Source organism: Lithobates pipiens, unplaced genomic scaffold, assembly GCF_037356315.1.
Source record: "Lithobates pipiens isolate NorthernLeopardFrog02 unplaced genomic scaffold, aLitPip1_a1.2 Scaffold_1, whole genome shotgun sequence".
Classification (NCBI taxonomy): Eukaryota; Metazoa; Chordata; class Amphibia; order Anura; family Ranidae; genus Lithobates; species Lithobates pipiens.
Window position 1 is genome coordinate 61,410,295 of NW_027507685.1, and position 21,288 is coordinate 61,431,582.

Here is a 21,288-nt window from a genome sequence, read left to right on the forward strand (position 1 = left end):
TCCTTTGACAAATTGTTACAATGTTTATACTTAAGTTCCGCTGCTAAGAGCCGGTTCACACAGGGGCAACTCAGGATCCGACTTCAGGTCGCCCCTAGTCGCCTTAAGTCGCGCTACATGTAAAAAACAATGTAAGTGAATGAGAGCAGTTTTAATGCACGCTACTGAAGTCGCTCCGACCCCTTCCCCCGGGACTTGACACCATAAAGGGGCAAGGTCACCTTGTGACATCACCCAGTGACTACTCCTCATACCTATATAAGCCGCGCACGTCGCACAAGCCATTACAGCGGAAGAGAGCGGCGTGTCAACATAGGAATAAGAGAGAAGAGGGAAGAAGGATGGAGGAGACTGGGCTCCTCGGCTAGTAAAAGCTGCAAGAAGACAGCGGAGGAGCCCGGGAAAAGACGCCGGAGAGCGGGAGAAGGGGCCGAACAGAGCGGAGAAGTCGGAAGAAGACTCCGGACGTTGGAAGAAGACCCCTGGAGCTGATTAATAAATTACTTTAAAAACCTTTGTTGAGTTTTTATTGACACTTTTTTCCCCAGGTGAATGGGTAGGGATACGATATACCCCTTACTCATTCACATAGGGTGGGGGCCAGGATGTGGGAGCACCCCCTTATTAGAGGGGGCTCCTGGATTCCGACAAGCCCCTCGCCCGCACACCCTGACAACCAACGGCCAGGGTTGTCGGGAAGAGGCCCTTGTCCTCATCAACATGGGGACAAGGTGCTTTGGGGTGGGGGGGCCGCAGGGTGCTCGCTCGTCCCCAACCCCTTTCTTGACCGGCCAGGCTGCGTGCTCGGATAAGTGTCTGGTATAGATTGTGGGGGGACCCCCACGCCATTTTTTCAGCGTGGGGGGAGGGGGCTTCCCTTTAAAATCCATACCAGACCTAAGGGCCTGGTATGCTCCTGGAGGGGGAACCCATGCCGGTTTTTTATTTAAAATTTGGCATGGAGTTCCCCCTTGAGAGCTCATCATTCTTTGATTGGCCACGGCCAAAGTCACCTTGCCTGGGGCGACTTCAAGTCGTGTTTTAAGTCTCCTCAAGTGGTGTTGAAGTCGCGCTGTTATTCATACTCAAGTCGTGTCCAAGTTGCCTCTAAAAGTCGCGCTGGAAGTCGTGTTGCCTCTGTGTGAACCAGCTCTCAAGAATGTTGCGATTCTTGGCAGACTGCCCATTTTTTTTCTTCCTTTCTTTTGATGGCTGCGGCTACAGAAAAGCACAGACAATTCTTTGCATAGCAAGAATCGTGAAAAACTTTTGTCAAGATCGCAACGGGGAAAAAAAAATGCGGTGACGATTAATCGTGCAGCTCTAGTGTGCTATGATATAAATGTACTTCAATGCAAGTAAGGATTACTGATGTATGATAAACCCTATAGTGAGATGGTGTTATCAAAACTAAAAGGATGAAACAAAAGATGAGGGCTGAACAGGCCATGTCTGCTTTTATAAATTACATGTAATATAATAAAGATACTAATAATTGCAGACGTGCATATGAAAAAATGACCACTAAATTCTGTAAGCTGATAATTCTATTTTTATAATACCGTTGATACACTAAAGTATAATCTTCATAGAAACAATTTTTTTTTTACAAACACTTAGTGGCACTCCATGTTTCAAGCGGCTTAGACACAGCCACTTGATTTTGCCAGGCAAGAAAAAAAAAGAGAAGTATAGATTTACAAAAAAAATTCTAAGATATCCTTACACCACATGCTTTCACAAATTTTTTTTTTATAGCCACCAAAATACTATATACACTGCTGGCTCTCATCATTTCAATGTCTTCATGCTCACTGGTCCGGTAGGCATTGTGTAAATTGGAGAAGTCTTCTGTGCACTGAAACCATCACCTCCCTATAATACTTATGAAGGAAGCAGCTGGTCAGATGCAGCGTGTACTCACGAGTAGGCAGGCTTGAACTTTCCATTTTTGCCATTGTTGGACACAGTCACATCATATACAAATCTTCTTTGTACTAGAGTCGTGGGACTTTCTCTGTTTTCAGAAGCAATCTGAACACTCCATGATAACAAAGCAGACCTTGCTTGCAAGTTAGTAACCTAAGAAGTAAAAATAAAAAACAGGGAAAACGTTATGCTAGATTGGAAACAATCATTAATTGTAGGAGAAAGTGTCATCAGTGTATAAAAATACAGACAAGGTGGGCTATAGCAAATCAAAGAGTACAAGACTGGCCATAAACCCTAAATTTGTGATCTTATATAATCTAGTAAACACTGTTATTTGTCTGTATAACAAAGACAATAAAAATAAGCCATAGGCTCTGCTCTCATCCACAAAAAACTCAAATTCTCACCAGGATATATTTTTTTTTTTTGCAAAAGCACTCCATTTTCTCCCAGACCTACAGGTGCTCCTGTTACTGGACACTTCTGGGTGTGCCCAAAAAATGTGTTCCATTATGGGTACTGTGATTCCGCTTATCCAACCCCTACTTCTCTACTGTGTCCTTTAGTGAAGTAGGGACACATCCCCTATTGTTTAGCAGGGTGCCTCTCCTTGTGTCTTTTTAGGACAACAGGGTGACTTTAAAACAGAATTAAACTCCACTAAAATATTTTTTATTCATTTTTAATGCACCCTCCCCTTTAAAGCATTTGTAGTTTTGTTTTTCTTGTGGAAAATAACAAACATGATACACTTACCTGCTTGGTGCAATGGGTATTGCACAGAGTGGCCCCGAACCTCCTTTTCTGGGATCCCTCGCTAGCGCTCCAGGCACCACCACAGGAAGTAGTTTCCTATGGGAATGCAACTGCGGGCTCAAGCCTGAGCTGGCCCGTCTACATCTATTGACAGACACAGCGCAGCTCATCCTGCCCCCAGGATTTGACTGACAGCAGCAAGCGCCAAGTGGCTCCCGCTGCTGTCTCTGTGAGCAGAGAGAGAGAGAATTATGGGGTGAACAAGTTCTGTCACTGCCTCTCAACTGCTCTTCTACATTGTTATGCTGTCACATGGTCCAATAGTAGAGATTATAAGCAACTGTGCTGGCACATTTCCCTCTTAACACTATTGGGAATCCTAGCCTGACTAGGGGCATATAACTGCCAATGGAGAATTGGCATTGAGACAAAAGGTGGCTGCAAAGCAACTGGGAGGGGATCAGCAGCATTGCAGTGCAAAAAATAAAAAGCAAAAAACTATTTTCTTAAAAAACAGTATTCATTAAAAAAAATTAAAAAAATGCAACTGTATGCACAGTATTTCAACAAACCAAGGATCTCCAGATAATGGCTTGCATCTATTTTAAAGGTGTTCGTGGGACTTTTTTTTTTTTTTTTAAGAAAGTAAAGACAGCTATATTTTTGCTTTAATTTATATTTTTAAACCCATATTTCAAAGTTTGTAAGGATTCTTCAAAGGAATCATATTGAACCTAAAACAAGATGCTTATGGTCATTATAAACAAAAATCAAATATATTTGTTAAGGGAAAAAAAGTGTTCCAGGGCACCGGCTTTTAATAAGAGTGGGAACCTGAATAGAATCGCCATATTATTCGATTATTCAGGAAGTGCCACTTAAGTATGCATTGTTAATGAGATGAAGTCATGCCACTGGATTGAACTTGTGTCCTTAAAATACCCGCATGCAGCACAGAGAAAAAAAGCAGACACTTGTAGCAACCAATATTTCAGATGAAAGTATAGAAAGGCTGCAGCTTCAAATGTACACCGATTTACTGTGCACAGCGTAAATAAAAAAAGAGCCCTCATTAACGTGACCTACCGTACTTGAGAGCCTGTGTAAGTGTATATTTGTTGAATATAGATTTCATAGAGATCAGCTAAAAAATGGCACTGTAAGGTGTCTGCAATTCACCATTTAGCTGGTCCTAAATTATGTTTTGTCTGGGACAGAATCCACTGAACCAGGCTACACGCACAACAGCGATGTCAACTTTACATCACCATTACTGCAAAATATCAAATCATGTGTACCGATAAACAATACGTTTGACAGAATTTCACGTATGAATTCACTTTTAATTTTGTATGCCTATCTATAATAATATTCTTCACTTTCACAGCTTCACCAAGCAGCCCAGCAAAGAGCATAAAGCTGCATGGGCAGTTACAATCACAGTTAAAGTGGAGCTCCAGACGCCTTCATTTTAAATACTGTAGCCAACTTAATTTTAGGGCCACTTAGCTGCCCATGAATTCAGTGGGGTCTTCACCCGAGCAGATTTTTCAATCGGCTCTTGGGTGCTCCCACTCCATCTTGGCTAGGGGAAACTGGCAGTAAAGCCTTGCTGCTTCACAGCCGATGCACTACTGTGCACACGCGTTGCGTGCTGCGCTTTATTTATGGTCCAGCGGTGGGGGAAGGAGGGGGGGCCGAACTTCCGCCAATGTTAGCCAGAAATGGGAGTGGGTACCTGTAAAAAACAGGTACGCCCCGCCGAAAAAGGTGCCAAATGTGGCAGCAGAGGAGAAAGGAGGCAAATAATTCCCCTTTTGGGTGAAGCTCTGCTAAAAGATATATATATAACAAATTGATGTAGGCACCACTAGCAGTTATCTAGCTAGCCGCGCCGCCCCCCTTCCCCAAAGCACACCCCATGTTGAGGGCACTCGGCCTGGTATGGCTCAGGGAGGTGGGGGGCGCTCACTCGTCCCCACCCCCTTTCCTGACCGGCTGGGCTGCGTGCTCGGATAAGGGTCTTACATGGACCTTGGGGGGGGGGGGGGGCGGACCCCACGCCGTAGGGTTTCCCCTTTAAGTTCATACCAGGCGACAGGGCCAGTGACGTGCCAATCTCACCGCCAAAGGCGGCGACACTGACCTCCCTCGCTAGTCCCGTCTACCTGGAGCCTCGTTCAAAATGAACGGACTTTCCTCCGTGTGTGGGCAAGTCTGTTTATTTTCAAAAGTACGGCGGACTAGCACACACCCGGCCGGATTGTTGCCGGACAATTTTTGAGTCAAAACTACTTTCTAAGTCTTTTGGGGGGGAAAAAAAAGTCCGCCGGAGCCCCCACACGGGCGGATTGTCCGCCGGATAGTTTGATCATGTGTACGCGGCATAAGAGTCACTCCCTAGGACACAAACCCTGCAGTGCCCCCTCCTGGTTAACCCCTTAACTGCCAGTCCCATTTACAGAGTAATCAGTGCATTTTTAATCACACTGGCTGCTGTATAAATGTGAATGGTCCCAAAATAGCGCCAAAAGTGTCCACCATAATGACGCAGTCATGATAAATATTGCTGATCACCGCCATTACTAGTTTGTATGGCCATTAGAATGCTGCTGAAAATAAAGTGTATGCTGTGACCATAAACTCCTATAAATCTGTGCAAAGGTTTTAGTTTGTACAGAAGACATGTGAATTTTTATTTTGTAAACACATTTTTTATCAATGTATTTTGTGGTTATTCTACTATTAGGATATTGTTCTTCACTTTCAAATATCAATACATACTGACAGTTGTAATCACAAAATGTAGTTTTTTTTTTTTTTTTTTAAACAGGTGTTTCTTTCAACCTTGATCAAGGGATCCTTTGTAAATCCACCAAAAAGCATGTGCTTTTGGTTAATGAATGAAACGATTAATAAAAAATAGGGTTGCACCGACCCCACTTTTGTAAAACGGTGTACAAATACCGATACTTTTTTCAAGTACTCGCTGATACCGATTACCGATACTTTATGTCATGTGACAAAGCACTGCATGCAGCACTGATGACACGTGAACTGGATCAGCAGTTTTCCATTTTGTTTTTACGTTTTGGGGGGGGGGGGGGGGGGTAGCAGTGTGTTTTTTATTTAATTTTTACAATTTAACCTCTTAAATATTGAAATTTTTTTTTACTTCTTTATCAGCCCTGTTGGGGGGCTTTGGTGAGGTATCAGGTTAACAGACCCCTGAAATCTCCCTTTTGAGACAGGGAAAGGGACTGAGGACACAAATTTCCCAGTCCCTTTTCTCTGTAGCCTCAGCTGCACTGGAGATGAACAGGACACCGAGGCTCCTCTCCATTCATAAATCAATGCATCGTAAACACAGTTTACAATGCTCAGGTATGAATGGACTGTTCATTCGGAAAAGGAAGGAGCTGATAAATTAAAGATTTATTGGCTCCTTCCTCCCTCTCCATCCTGACAGAGGGAGACAGGAGCGGAGCCACAGAGGGAGACAGGAGCGGAGCCACAGAGGGAGACAGGAGCGGAGCCACAGAGGGAGACAGGAGCGGAGCCACAGAGGGAGACAGGAGCGGAGCCACAGAGGGAGACAGGAGCGGAGCCACAGAGGGAGACAGGAGGATTCGGGTACAGTCAGGGTGATCGGTGTGGAGGTGTTAAAAGCACTGATCTACCTGTGTAGTTTTTAATAAAGCAGCTGAAAGCCGAGGGAGATGGAGACGAAGAGGCTGTCAGATGCTTTATTGAAGCTATACGAGGAGATCAGTGCTTGTAACTCCCACAACGATCACCCCTGAATGCCCAGGTGTCGGAGCATTTGTCCGAGTATAAATGCTCGGTATCGGCACCGACTCAGATAATAGCAACCCTAATAAAAATGAATCGTTATTCTAGTTGGAGCTCTCTTTATTAATCCTTTGACTACACGGAGTCAGTAAGGCAGCCAAAGGCGCTACTGATCAGGGTTCAAAAAAAATAAAAAATCTGATAAATGATACCAAATGTAATGGATAAACAATGGTTCCAAACAGTTTTAGGTTAACATTACTCTACATCACATCTGGTCTAAAGAACAAGGATTAGCAATGTTTAGAATCAGAAACAATCCTGGATGGAATACAACAGATTAATAAGAGGTTACAGTTTGCACCTTACACTCTCCATAAGACCATTAGTCCTAAATTAATGAAATTACCTCATTCAAAACAAAAGTTCCATGTTAACAAAAAAAATACAAAAAAAGACTCTGCAATGGTGACAGGTGTAAATTTCTGCATAATATAAAATAAAAATACTTACCATAGGCTTGCTCATGCTGGGGTTTAAATCTTGCAGCTTTTTCGGCTCTGCTTCTCCATCTAAGGACAAAAGAAAACAAAAATATATTTTAACCACATGAGTGCACAATATGCTTTCAGGCACAGATTGTTTTGGAACTTTATTTTTATCTTTGGCTTTTAGGAAACCGCCAACTGGTATTGATTTAACAGTCAGTGTACGTGTAAAAAGCACAGATGTTACTCTCTAGTCTGCGGGGAACCAGAATTTGCATAATCTTCCAATGAACAGGAGAGATGCAACAGTAAGTATTGCTCAACATGACTAATAACTCATCCTGAAAATCTCATTCCACACTTCCTTATGGGCCTCCACGATGACTGTGACAATGTCCTGTTCAACATCCTGGATTTGTGTTGCCAAGTGCTGTGCAATCACAGTGGGGTACATAAGAGTTCATTTACCAGGAACAATTGTGTAACAGATACAAACAATAGATTCATATGAAGCTCTAATGCTGCATACACACGGCCAGAATTTCCGATTGGAAACAATCCGATGGGAGCTTTTCATCGGATTTTCCCACCGTGTGTATGCCCATCGGTCTTTTTCTGTCGGCATTCCCGACAGTCTTTAGATTGAGAGCCTGTTCTTAATTTTTCTTCGGATTTTTCGATCGTGTGCATGCAATTCCCAACACGCAAAATTACGACGCATGCTCTGAAGCATTAAAACTTCCCTTTTATAGTGCTGTCGAAAGCGTTGTATGTCGCGGTGTTATTAACCGTCGGAATTTGTTCTGACCGTGTGCAGGCAAGACAGTTTGAGCGAAATTCCTTCGGAATTCCAACGGGAAAACCATCAGAACTTTTCTCGACGAGAATTCCGATCGTGTGTACGCGGCATAAGACTAGGGCAGGTGGATATAAATTAGTCTAATGACATACCCATGTCAGGTATTTTTCACTGTGTCCCATTGGAGAGACTTCACTGGCCAGAAAGTTAAGGCCGATCTCACCAACAAGAGCAAAGGCCACAAAGACAAAAAAAAAATACAGGAGTTATAACCATTTCCTACAATGGAACCCTTGTTCCTAATTCTCACTCAAAGGTCATCTTTAGTAACTAAGAAGCATAAAAGAAAACAAATGAACTTCACTGTTCTCTGGTTACCATATCTCAGTCGCGTTTACTTCTTTCTGAGACCCTGAATTTGAGAAAACGTATGAACTAAATATTTAAATTACGGGGGTCCAGGAAGTTTGAATCACTTGCAAACTAAGAATCTTTCATTTGTTGAAGACAACCAACCTCTGCTGGCTTCATAATGTCCACAGAGGAAGAACACTGTAGGTTTGCCGAAGAGGATTGTAAGTAGCCAGCAGGTCACCAAAAATAAAATACTGCTTGGGTTCTAAACTTGTTTGCACTGCAGCACAGGTCACAAAAAGTCCAAAGTAGAATCATTAGTACATGATTTGGCAGAAATGGCAGCAACATGGATTGCAAAGGTAGTGTTAAAGGAAAAATGCCTGTATTTGTATATCATTACTGGTGCCTTGCAAGGCTTGATTGGGATGCTGAAAATGTTTCTGGCAATTAATGGTGTATAAAAGGTAAGTGTTAAGCACTAATACCAACCAGAACAATGACTCAACTTTAAATATGAAGGTTAATGCAATCCTATTACATAAGAGTATAGACATAAAATAATATAGAAGAAGTTTACCATTTTAGGTTTGGCAGACCTTTTACAGATCACAAAACGTACTATAAAACATACCCGTGCTGTCATTCTCTGCTGGAGGACTGCTCCGTGTCCGTATAGCTTGCTTTAGTTTAATGGGTCCCCCTGTAAGGTGCTGTCCTTTAGAGTATCCATTCTGCATATGCGAGTTGGTAGCAATGTGTGCTTTGTGCGGAGAGGAGGGTGGACTGTGCAGTTTACTGTTATTGTGGGAGCTAATCTGTCGCTCTTTTAACCTTTTAATTTTCATGCTTCTCTCATCCCTTGGAGGAAAATTCATTCTACCGTGGGACCGAGGTTCTGAAAGTGAAAAAAATGAATGCATATTAAAAAATCATGAAAAATGTAACAGACACTCAAGAAATACACTTAAGATGATATTTTAAGAGCTGAACCAATGTACATTAGAGCTTGGGAGGATGATTTAAAAAGGCTAAAGCTTTGACAGGCCACAGCACCAGCGCCTGTTCTAGTTTTTATAAATCCATCTAATTTCTCTCCAAGTGTCCAATTAAAGTTAAAATATTAGGGCTGTGGAAATTAAAGATTAATGCCTCGATCAATTCTTTTGATCGGTGCTCAACTCTCTGCCGGCTTCCGGGTCTTCAGGGAGTTCCGGAGATCCGGTGACGTCATGGATGTCACTGGACTCCCCCCCCCCCCCCCCCCTTCCCCAAGTGCCTCCATCTGCTAACGAAGGGAAGGGCAGGAGTCTGGTGACCTCGAAGTTCTGATTGAACGTAACGTGTACGGGGGAGGAGCTACACAACGTCACCCGTTGCTGCCCTACGGAACTTACACTATTGTCAGCTTTACATGCTGTGTTTTTATCATCTTTATGTGAGTAGTTTGTGTTTGAACACAAAAATGAAATCTCAAGTGGTGAGCACTTAGATCTTTAGTTTCTGTTCATGACCTGGCGCCCTTGCTGAGATCTAAGGAGACGTGAGAGAAGTTTAGGGGGTCCATGCCATAAGGTGAGAGTGATTAGTTAGACCGGAGGTGGAGGAATTGTCACGCTACTGTGGAAAAAAAAAAACTTACTTATGTCAGTGCTACAGTTTGAATTTAAAACGTATTTGTGTGAACTGTGAAGTCATGGATTGTGGAAACGAACTAGTGTCGGGTGATTGTATATAGTGTATACCACATTTACCACTAATGCAGAGTTGCAATGCAAAGAGATCAGCTAAAAGTAGTTGGATCTGTATGTGCATTATAATTAATCGAAATTAGTTGATCGATTAGAAAAACAAAACAAAAAAAAACAAACATTAAATCGAACACGAATATTTTAATCAGTAACAGCCCTATAAAATATATATTTTTTGTACTTTTAAGACACAATTTTGAAATATATCCTTAATGACTGGAAGCAGGAGAGAGTTACAGAGCAGAGAGCATGTCTCAGACCACATTCTGATCAAATATGTCAGTGATCTTCCTAGACGAAAATTCTGTTTTCTACAACTGGTTGTCGAAAATCACAGGGCAGGGACTTATGCAGAAACTGCCTAACAGTTTGTGAACTACCTAATTCAAGCAGCTTGTGATGTCTTTCCCCAAGGTTTAAATGAGTGAACAGATCACTTTTGCCTTGTTTTTTGTTGCATTGGCAGTTACAGTGCAAATACAAACAAGCTGAATATGAACATGCATAGTAAAGCCAAATCCCAAACTCTACTACCGGAGAGTAATCCCACACATCATAGTGATGGACGAGAAGCAATGCACAAGAGGGGCAGGTAAGCCTTCTTTAGTACAGGGAAATGTTGACATTTATAAATCAGAGAACCCCCCATGATTGGCGTTCCAAATGAATTCGGGAAAATATCTGAAGGTATGTGCACTCACATATACAGTATATTGGGCATTTCCATCATGAGGGATGTGTGATCGGTAATAAACATTTAATATACAACAAAGGATTCACAGCACAACAGATCATCTATAGTAAGCACAGCAGAAGCTCCATGTCTTAGGGGTCACCCATGTCTGATAAAAACCTCAAACAGAGTAGTCCGATAAGCAACGAGTCCCTGTTTGGTCCATTTTTGTGTGTAAATTTTACCTTGAGCTACAGAGCTTAATACATAATATTTATCCATATGCTTAGCTTTTAACATTTTTCCTTAGTTCAGCTGTTATGTGGAAAGATCCTAATGCTTTTCCAAAGGTGGATGCGAGTTGAACTGATTTCATCTTTCAGTGTGTTTTGTACATACACAGAAGTTTCATGTCTTTAAAGGGGTAGTAAACCCTGGAATGTTATTTTTTTTTTTTTACCTACAGGTAAAAAATATGCCAAAGCTTACTTGAAGGTAAAATAATATCTCCTAAACTGTGCACAGATTTTTGCGAGCAGCAGCCGGTGATGCCACCAGCACATGTGCCCAGAAGGAACGGCATACCCGTGCCATTCCTTCAGAGCCGTGTGCCATGGCTAAAACTCCTGCAAGCATGCACGGGAGTGACGTCATCACGGCTCGGCAAATCAAATGCCCGAAGTCTTCGGAACTAAGAATGGGTAAAGATGGAAGCCTCTGCAGCAGTGAGTGCGCTGCTAGGGGGGCTTAATTTTAAGGCAAGTCTAGCACATTAAATTGCCGCAGGTGAAATTTTTTTTTAGTTTACTACCGCTTTAAACACATCCCACGGCTGAAAGGGTACTGCTATTTAAAAAAAACCCTGTCCTGTGTTGAATAAAAGAAAATCTAATCTACAAGATGTATCATTATTCAAATTAAGCTTTCGGTGCTGTTCCTCAAAAAAGTCCACTTAGCTACTTTTCACCCATAGCAAAAAAGGTAAAGGCAGGTAACTAAATAAAAAAATAAAAAAACACACATAGCAAATGATAAAGATGGAAATTATTAAAAGCTTACACTTTAGCAGAAAATGCCTTGCCACAGGCTGAAGAAACCCAACAATACATACCTTGTTCTTGGAAAATGTGCGGTGGGGGTGGGGGGTGCTGGTGTATAAACTGTGGTGGTAGCTCTCCTGTGCTTGCCACTTGTGAGAAGACGTGATGTGGAGGGTGAGGAAGTAGAGCGGGGTGGTGGTGCATAAAATGTGTTACGTGAGGCGGAGGGGGGTGCAATGACGGGTGGAACTCTGTTGAATGTGGCAAGACCAACACCTTACGCACTCCATTTTCTTCCACAACCTGAAAATGTATAAAATGATATATATTTTATTACTATAAAAACAAAAAAGACTCAAAAGGGAATGTGTAGTTTAGTTAAATCAAGCATATACTTTTGGGTTGTTATTGCAGTATTTACCTTAATGACATTTTTATGTGACTTTTACATTTATAAATGTTAGATCTTCTGTATTTGGGTTATTGTAAAAACACTCTATACATAAAAAATATATATATATTTTAACATCTTATACAGTTATTCTATTCAAGCCAATCTCTAACATGAGAAATCATTAAAAGGCTGTACACTACCCCTAGGCTCCATTTTATGGGTCGTTTTCGGAACACCATAAAATTGCGTTCAGGTGTTTTTGTGACCACAAAAACCGCCAAACGCTCATAAATGCTCAAAAACGTGGCTCAACAGCGTTTAACGTTTTTGATCCATTGAAAAAAAATTAAAAACCCGCTAAAACCGATAACACGGAAAAGCTCTATAAAAAGCTAATAAACGCTATTGCAAAAACGTTGAAAGGCTCACTGCAAAGCTACTGTCGTTTTTTATAACGTTATTTTAACAGCCAGTGTGCATGGAGCCTTAAATGGCCTACAAAGTCTTACTCTTCAAAGTATAAATAGGACAAATGACAGGTTCTTATTACAGAAACTACAGAGGAAAAAAGACATAGCTCACAGAATCCATCTGGAATCCAACTACCATTTCCAAAGAAGAATTCTGAAAGTGTATGCACAGTAAAAACGTGTGTGTTTGGATAGAGTAGGGAAGTGTCATTCATCACTGACAGGGGTGCTTACAATCCTTAGTGTATATAGAGCTGCCGGTATATACACTCCCCTATCTCAAAGCTGACAATGCTGATGTCCAGAGGTGCCCCTCAGTTCCCTCAAGCCTAAATAAGAAATCGAATGCAGCCACCACATCTAATGACTGGTGAAGTGCAATATATTACATTTTAGGTCTTGGGTTTAATATAGCTTTAAGCAACTGTCAGAGCCTTACGGGAGCAGACGACTCTCAGATTATGGTCATAGAATCAGCCTCAGACAAACCAAATAAAGGTAAAAAGATTAAGGAATATTAAAGTGGATGTAAACCCACCAATCGCCCTGTATAAACTAAAGACACAGTATTAAGTGGTCCTTATGGTGGGTGGGCCTCTTTGCCAATGCTGGGGTGGAGTCATGACATCACACGACTCACCTCCCACCTCCACACTCCCCCCTCACCTGGCAGCATTGCAAGGCCGATACTCACGCCTGGACAATGAAAAGTGCACGCACAAGCAGAGCGCGCTTACGGCCTACCATTCAAAGTGCACACGTTACATCTACTTGGCCATCCATCCAGTCAAAACTCAGCAAAGGCACAACATTACTTCAGCGTGCCCAATCATACTGAGGTAAGGAGCAGCCAATCCTGGGAGAGCTTGAGAAGAAAGGAGGAGGAAAGTGAATCATAAACACACTCCCTCTGGTCAGATGTCAATCACAGCAGTGGGGGATGCGGCGACACAAATTTCTCTGTGTCGGTATTTAGCCTAGTGAAAAAAGGCAAGAGGATTGCTCAAAGCTGAATTAACTCTCTGTGGCAAGGCTGGGCACAGATGAATTGACCTCCTCTGCTGTACAAGTTAGAAGTCTTCATTAAAAAAAAAAAAAAAAAAAAAAAAAAAAAAAGGGGTTTACATTCAGATGACTGATAATCTATAAGCTATATCTGGATGGACAGTTGACCAATTGAGAATAAGGGCCAGTTGACACCAGACGCAGTTCTGTGTGCTTTTTTTCTGCACTAAAAATGCATGCACAGTGTTTTTCCATGTATTCCAATGGCTCTAGTTCACACCATGTAGTCAGATTCTGGTCAGTTTACGTTCAGTTTCCACGGCAGAAAAAACGGAACTGCATCTGGTATGAACTGGCCCCAAGAGTATTTGCATGGTCCCATGTAATGCTTAAGCACTTGTTTTTTTGGCTTGTTATATAGTGATATGTAGGTACAATTTAAGAAGGCTTCAAAAAAAGAAGCTCTAAGGCCTCTTTCACATGAATAATCCATTCAGGTCCACCTAAAAAACTGAAAGGCGGACCTGAACGGATGCTCCATAGACCTCTATGGAGCATCGGATGTCAGCGTTGACATGTCCGCTGACATCCGACCTGCTCCGATCTGAAAGAGTGTGACGGAGGAAAAACCTACTTTCCCATCCGTCTGAGGATAGGATCGGGTGACAATGGACTCTGCGGTCCGTCGTCATCCGATCTCGCATAGGGGAGAGCGGCGCTCTGACAGGTCCATCCCTGCAGTGTGCAGAGACGGACCTGTCATCTTCTTGCTCAGCGAGGATCGATGGAGCGAGTCCCACTGAGCAAGCGGATGTTCATGGGGCGGATCATCACGGATCCTTCCCATGTGAAAGGGCCCCAAGAGCTTTCACCTTGTTTGGATGGGCAAACAAATGAAAGCCAATGTTCCATGGATAAAGTTTACCATTTCTGGTCCGATTTCAAAATCTTCTTCCCTTGACTCTTCACTATTAATCTTAGCCTTGCTTTATATTTTGTTTGGCTTCAACATTTTATCATAGCAATTTCCTCCCAGCCCAAAAACAAGAACGGATGTGGTAAGGCTATTTATGCCAAAATCTTGCTGAAATTGTCACTGAGGGACATAAAAGCAAATTATTCCATCGCTGACAGTCACATGGTTGTGGAAAACCCTTGACTAATGAAAGCTGATGATATAAGACCACAGCCAATTATCAAAATCTATACCTCTGTACCACAGACATAGGAGATCAATTGCTTGATAACACAAATTGCTAATCAGCCAATCACACGTCAGCAAATGCATCTAGACGTGGTGAAGACAACTTGTTTAAGTTCAAACCAAGCATCAGAATGTGGAAGAAAGTGGATTTAAGTGGCTTTGAACGTGGCATGGTTGTTGGTGCCAAACGGACTGAACTCAGTATTTCAAAAACTGCTGATTTACTAGGATTTTCACACAAAAGCATCTCTTCGGTTTACAGAGAATGAAAATATCCAGTAAGGGGCAGTTGTGTGGACAAAAATGCCTGGCTGATGTCAGAGGAGAATGGGCATCCTGGGGAGTAGACAGATCTGGTGTGTTGGAGATAAAGGCTTTTTGAAACACCAAGAGTAGTGGCTTTCGATCTGCTCTATTACCAGGAGGAGGAGGTGATCCATGATCTGTATTTAAGTTAAATAGCCACCATAAGAAAAATTAATTACAGGAGGATCTTTCAAGCTGTTGATATTAACTACAGGCTTATTTATAAACATGAAAGAATGTCTCCATCCTGCCAATGGTTCAGGCTGGTGGTCTAATGGTGTGGGGGATATTTTCTTGGCACATTTGGGCCTCTTGGTACCAATTCAGAATCATTTAATCACCAAAGCCTACCTGAGTATTGTTGCTGACCATGTTCATCCCTTTATGACTACAGTGTGCCCATCGTCTGATGGCTACGTCCAGCAGGAAAAAGCACCATGTCACAAAGCTCAAACCATCTCACCACTGGTTTCTTGAACATGACAATGAGATCGCTGTACTCCAATGGCCCCCACAGTCACCAGATCTCAAATCAATAGAGCACCTTTGGGATGTGGTGGAATGCAAGATTCGCATCATGGATGTGCAGCCGACAAATCTGCAGAAACTGTGTGATGTGATCATGTCAATAGGGACCAAAATCTGAGGAATGTTTCCAACACCTTGATGAATCTATGCCACAAAGAATTAAGGCAGTTCTGAAGGCAAAACGGGGTTCAACCCAGTACTAGCAGGGTGTACCTAATAAAGTGGCTGGTGAATGTATACTAAAAGGTTACCGATTCATACTTATTTAAAATGGTTGGCAATATTTACTATTCTGTGGATAATTTCAGCATAATTTCAGATTTTCCTTTTTAAATGGATTCCCTACATTATAATAAATGCAAACTCCACTTTAAGACCAATTTGTTACTATGTGAAGGGGCTCTCTATGCCTCACATAACTCTGTAAGAAACCGCACAATCCACTGGGCAGGCTAGATCATTCTAGTAAGGCAAAATCTTAAATGGACAATATGAGTTGGTGATATTAAAAGGGAAACTAGAACAATGTAAAAAAAAAAAAAAAAAAAAAAAACGTAGAAAGTAAACATGCTTAACCACTTGCCGACCGCCGCACGACGATGTACGTCCATTTTTTGAAGAGGGATATCTCGGTAACGGCAGCAGCTGCTGCCACAACCGAGATATCCATCTCTTCAGGCGGCGGTCGGCTGTACGATAACGGTGGTCTCCGAGGCGGATTCGCCGCGAGATCACCGCTATCGGCGGCGGGAGAGGTGCCACCCCCCTCCCGCCGCCCTCCCGCACCTTCCGCCGCTTACCGGAGCCGTCGGTAGCGGCGGAGGCGATCGGGTCCTTCTGTCGGCTGGGCATAGAGACAAGTGAGGCTAAGATGGCCCCCACTCGTCTCTATACCATAGGAGGGAGGAAGCAACGTCAAAACGTCACTTCCGCCCATACCTCTTAAAGGTATATATTTTTTTTAAATGTCAGATTTTCTTTTTTTTTTTGTTGCATTTTAGCCCAAATAGGAGATCTGAGGACCTTTTGACCCCAGATCTCATATTTAAGAGGACCTGTCATGCTTTTTTCTATTACAAGGGATGTTTACATTCCTTGTAATAGGAATAAAAGTGATCCATTTTATTTTTATTTTTTTAAAAAGTGTAAAAATAAATAAAATAAATTAAAATAAATAAGAAGAAAAATTTTTTTTTTTTAAAAACACCCCGTTACGACGAGCTTGCGCACAGAAGCGAGCGCATACGTGAGTAGCGCCCGCATATGAAAACGGTGGTCAAACCACATATGTGAGGTATCGCCGCGATCGGTAGAGCGAGAGCAATAATTCTAGCCCTAGACCTCCTCTGTAACGCAAAAAATGCAACCTGTAGAATTTTTTAAATGTCGCTTATGGAGATTTTTGAGGCTAAAAGTTTGACGCCATTCCACGAGCGGGCGCAATTTTGAAGCGTGACATGTTGGGTATCAATTTACTCGGCATACCATTATCTTTCACAGTATAAAAAAAATTGGGCTAATTTTACTGTTGTCTTATTTTTTTATTCAAAAAAGTGAATTTTTTCCAAAAAAAGTGCGCTTCTAAGACCGCTGCGCAAATACGGTGTGAAAAAAAGTATTTCAATGACCGCCATTTTATTCTCTAGGGTGTTAGAAAAAAAACAATATAAAATGTTTGGGGGTTCTAAGTAATTTTCTAGCAAAAAAAACTGTTTTAAACATGGAAACACCAAGTCCGAAAAAGAGGCCTGGTCCTTAAGTGGTTAAAGGGCAGAGAAGAAAGAAAATTTTGAAAACTGTCATTTTATTAGACCTGATTAGAATATAAGATGCTAAAATCTTCCCAGCATGTATTTAACAGATTTATTTATTATTTCAGAAAGGACTTTTTACATTGTAAATTATTAAAAATCTCCTTCCAAAGGGAAATTGTGCACAGAAGTTGGGGAAGCCAGTTTCTCAGACCCCTGACTTTCAGAGGAATGATCAAGATCCCTAGAGCATTCAAGGATCTTAGTTTTAGTTAGAATTCCAACACAATATATAATAAAAACAAATCATACCTGAGACACATAACCAGGTGGCACAAATATCGGAGGCATAGAACCATTTGGGGACATCATGGGAACATGTGCTGGACCTATAGGGGGAAGAGAGAAGTACAAAAATATATGAAAGTGAGAGGTGGCAATACATTTTAAAATTGGCAGCTATAGATATATATATTTTTTTAATATTGTAATATTTTCACGTGACCCCAAAATGCCCTTCATGAAATTTCTTTAGCAAAAAAAAAAAAAAAAAAAACTTAAAAAAAAAAAGGCAAAATAAGCAGTTTTTTAAATTGATATCTTAGGTTTAATTACACATGCTGCTTCCAGGATTTAATTGCCATCTGTGACCACATTGTAAAAATGTCTCCTCCTTTTTATCCTTTTGATAACAAGATGAGAATTAAGAATAGAATTCATCAGGACAGTAAGGTAAACACCAATAAAAAAAACTTAACAGAGTGTCCACATCATGCCAGACAATATCCTTCCATTGGTGTCACCCTTTCACTGGATATGTAACGTTTGTGGATTCTGCTTCTTGACTAATCGCGCAATACCCCAAAAAGCCTGGTGGAAATCTCCTTGGTACAGCATTTATGAACCTGACAAAAGCGCTAAAGCTGTGTACACAGTCCAAAAATTTACCAATCCAGCAAGAACAGGACGACTTGCATTCGGTGTGTACAGCAGTCTGTCCAAAGAAGCAGGTCAACATGCTAGAAAGCATCCGACTAGCACTTGTAGCTGATGGCTGCAGGTGCTGATCAGTGTATTTTGGCTGATAAGGGGCTGTCCCCCTGGGGCGATCTGTCAGTTTGTTTTCAACCCTTTGGGTTTAACAAAAGCAAAAGATGCAGTGTGTACTGGTCATCTTATGTCTCTTCTACAATAAAAAGATTGATACTCAACTAGTTATTTTTGTAAGTTAAGTTCCACTAACTGTCCCTTTTTAAGGGGATGAAAATGTATTAATAAAGTATTTTATAACCAAGAATGTTTACATGTTTGTTACACTACAGAAATTCAAAGGCTACTATCACTTAAAAAGGATTAAAAAAAAAAAAAAAAAACACTATCAAAATAACATCTTATATCTGTTGTTTTTAAAGCCAGACCCAAATTTAATTGGTGGTTGTATGGCAGTGAAGGTGGCAGTCACAGCACTACACAGTGGTATGCAAAAACACAATTTTAACCTAAAAATAATAATAATAATAATTGTTATGGTGAATTAACAAGAAGGTACAAAGATCAATACTGCTCCATAATCTCAACTATAAATATTTCAGCCTTGGGCCCCTTTCACACCAGCGGACAGATCAGACCACCTATTGTTCTCTATGGGGCATCGGTTGTCAGCGGACATGTCTCCGCTGTCAGCCGCCGGCATTCAATCTGATACGGTCCACTAAAAACAGATGGGAATAAGTTAGTCATTCCCCGGGTGGATCGGATGGCAATTGGATGTCCGTTTCATGCAGAATGAACACGGACCTGTCATCCGCCTGCTCAGCAGGGATCAGCAGAGAGATCGCCCGCTGAGCAGGCGGATTTGCTTGGATTGATTCTGCCACGTGTGAAAGGGGCCTTAAAAGTGCAACCGTGGTGGTCGAAGTATGGCAGCTGCCAATGCTGATATGTGTAGAGGTTCAAGTTCCTAGGAATGCCATCATGTCTTTACTTCATTACCTAGTGAGGACCTGACCTGACACAAGCAGGTGAGATGATTGTCCAGACATTAATGGCTGCATATATGTTTCAGGCGAATAACCAAAAAAGTGAAGCCAAGGCTATGATCATTTCTTGTTACAAGCGACAGACCTGAAGTGATCAACGTTTCTCATCTCACAAATTCACTTTAAATAGCTTAGCCCAGGAACACTTTGATTGGTTCCTTTAGTTTGATGCACCTCATAGCCCTTATAAGTACAACTGCTTCATAAAAAAAAAAAAAAAAAAAAGTTTACAATGATGACACAACAGCCCATATAAAATGTGAATTTAGGTTTGGGGAATCCCACCCATCTCTTGCCTGGAAAGAATTCATTTTATAGTTAAGTTGATGTTTAGTACAAGCTTGGTTTTACGAAGAAAACCATTAGTGGTTAAGTGTCGCTAAGTTTACATATAGTGCAGCACCAGGCAGAATACAAAATACGTTGATAAGCAGTAGCCTCAGAGTTACAGGAAGCTGTACAAGTAGTTTTGTGGTGTGTCTATTTCTCATTCATTATAGCAGTGAGCAGGGAAAACCCACAACTGCAGGGAGACAATATAACAATGTTTTCCTTACCTGGGATACACTGAATGTGACCATCTTCTGTGCGGATTGTAAAGGTTTCCCCCGGGTTGACTTGTACCACAATTACCTGCAAACACAAAGGCTGTTTGGAAGAGCTTGCGTTACATCAGAACAAAATAAACTATTTTCTGCAGATTTACAGGCATCAGTATTTACACCTCAATTTGCAGATGGATTAGATACCAGAAAGCTAGTGGCTGCCAAGACCGCCAGTCCTTTTACCTGCCAACAATAGATTGTCTTAATTAGCCTAATTTTAATAGGAACCTAGGCCTCCTGCAACACCCTGCTTGAGGGATGGAGTCTGTGCAGCTGCAGTGGGGTCCTAAAGAACAAAGTGAGCCTATTCAGGGGGCCCAGCAGTTGTCATTGGTAGAGAGAGATGGGAAGAAGTCTCTATAAACTTAGGCTAAGCCTCAACCTACTGGTGCTGACCACATCAGGGAAAGGAATACCAGTGGTTTTGGAAAAGACAAAAGGATGCAGATGACAGAGTTGTTAATGGTAAAATGTGCTGTACAGCGGAGGCAAATTGGAAATTGCATTTGTAGGTACAACCTGTTGTAGCTTGCCTGCGAGTACCTGCAAGATTGCAGCTCTTGCATCAGCTATAAAACTTTATGACCACTCAACTATTATGTTCATCTTTACCACCAAAACCACCTTGACCCATTGAGATCCAGTCCCTCTCTCAGCAGCCTCAGCTGCACTGAATATGAATGGACAGGAGACAGTGGCTCCTCTCCATTTATAAATGGAAGCATCGTAAACAAAGTTTACGATGCTCAGTTAGGAATGGACAGAGTCAGTGACCACTGACTGTGCACTCAGAAAAGGAAGGTGCTGGTAAATGAGAGATTTACCAGGTCCTTCCTCTGCTCTCCACCCTGAAAGATTTGGGATGAGGTGGCCGGATGAGCACACGGAGGGGGAACAGAGCCCCGATCATCCCCGAGTGTCCAGGTATCGGACTAGGCACCGGAAGCTTTTGCAGGAAAACAAGTATAGCTTGAGATCTGGAAAATATGCAGGCCAAGTCAACACCTTAAACCATTCTTGAGCCATTTTTGCAGGTTGGCATTAGCCTGCTGAGAGAATCCAATGCCAGCAGGGAATGTTTCCATTAAGGGGTGTACTTGGTCAATGTTTGGGTAAGCGGTACATGTCAAAAAACATCCACATGGACGACAAGACTCAAGGTTTCCTAGAAGAACATTGCCCAGATTATCACACTGCCTCCGCTGGCTTGCCTTCTTCCAATGATGCATTGATGTTATTATTCCTTCCCTGGATAAGCAACACACGCACACAGCCATCCCCAATTATGTAAAAGAAAACATGATTCATCAGACCGGGCCAACCTTCCTCCATTGCTTCAAAGTCTAGTCCTGATGCTCATGTACTCATTGTAGGTGCTTCTGGCTGTGGACACGTCAGCAT

The 21,288-nt window shown here is 41.9% G+C and overlaps 1 protein-coding gene across 3 annotated transcripts in view; it reads right to left on the reverse strand.

The window, feature by feature from the left end:
* LOC143924856 (fibronectin type-III domain-containing protein 3A-like) overlaps positions 1-21,288 on the reverse strand; it is a 144,678-nt gene that overhangs the window by 33,656 nt on the left and 89,734 nt on the right. For 2 of the 3 annotated variants that reach the window (XM_077449391.1, XM_077449471.1), the window contains 6 exons: positions 19,840-19,930; positions 17,556-17,632; positions 11,657-11,888; positions 8,756-9,019; positions 6,994-7,052; positions 1,925-2,082 (listed from right to left, as the gene is read on the reverse strand). In XM_077449391.1, the coding sequence (XP_077305517.1) occupies positions 1,925-2,082; positions 6,994-7,052; positions 8,756-9,019; positions 11,657-11,888; positions 17,556-17,632; positions 19,840-19,930 (881 nt within the window). The remainder of the gene's footprint in view (positions 1-1,924; positions 2,083-6,993; positions 7,053-8,755; positions 9,020-11,656; positions 11,889-17,555; positions 17,633-19,839; positions 19,931-21,288) is intronic. The other variant, XM_077449551.1, reaches the window with a different exon arrangement.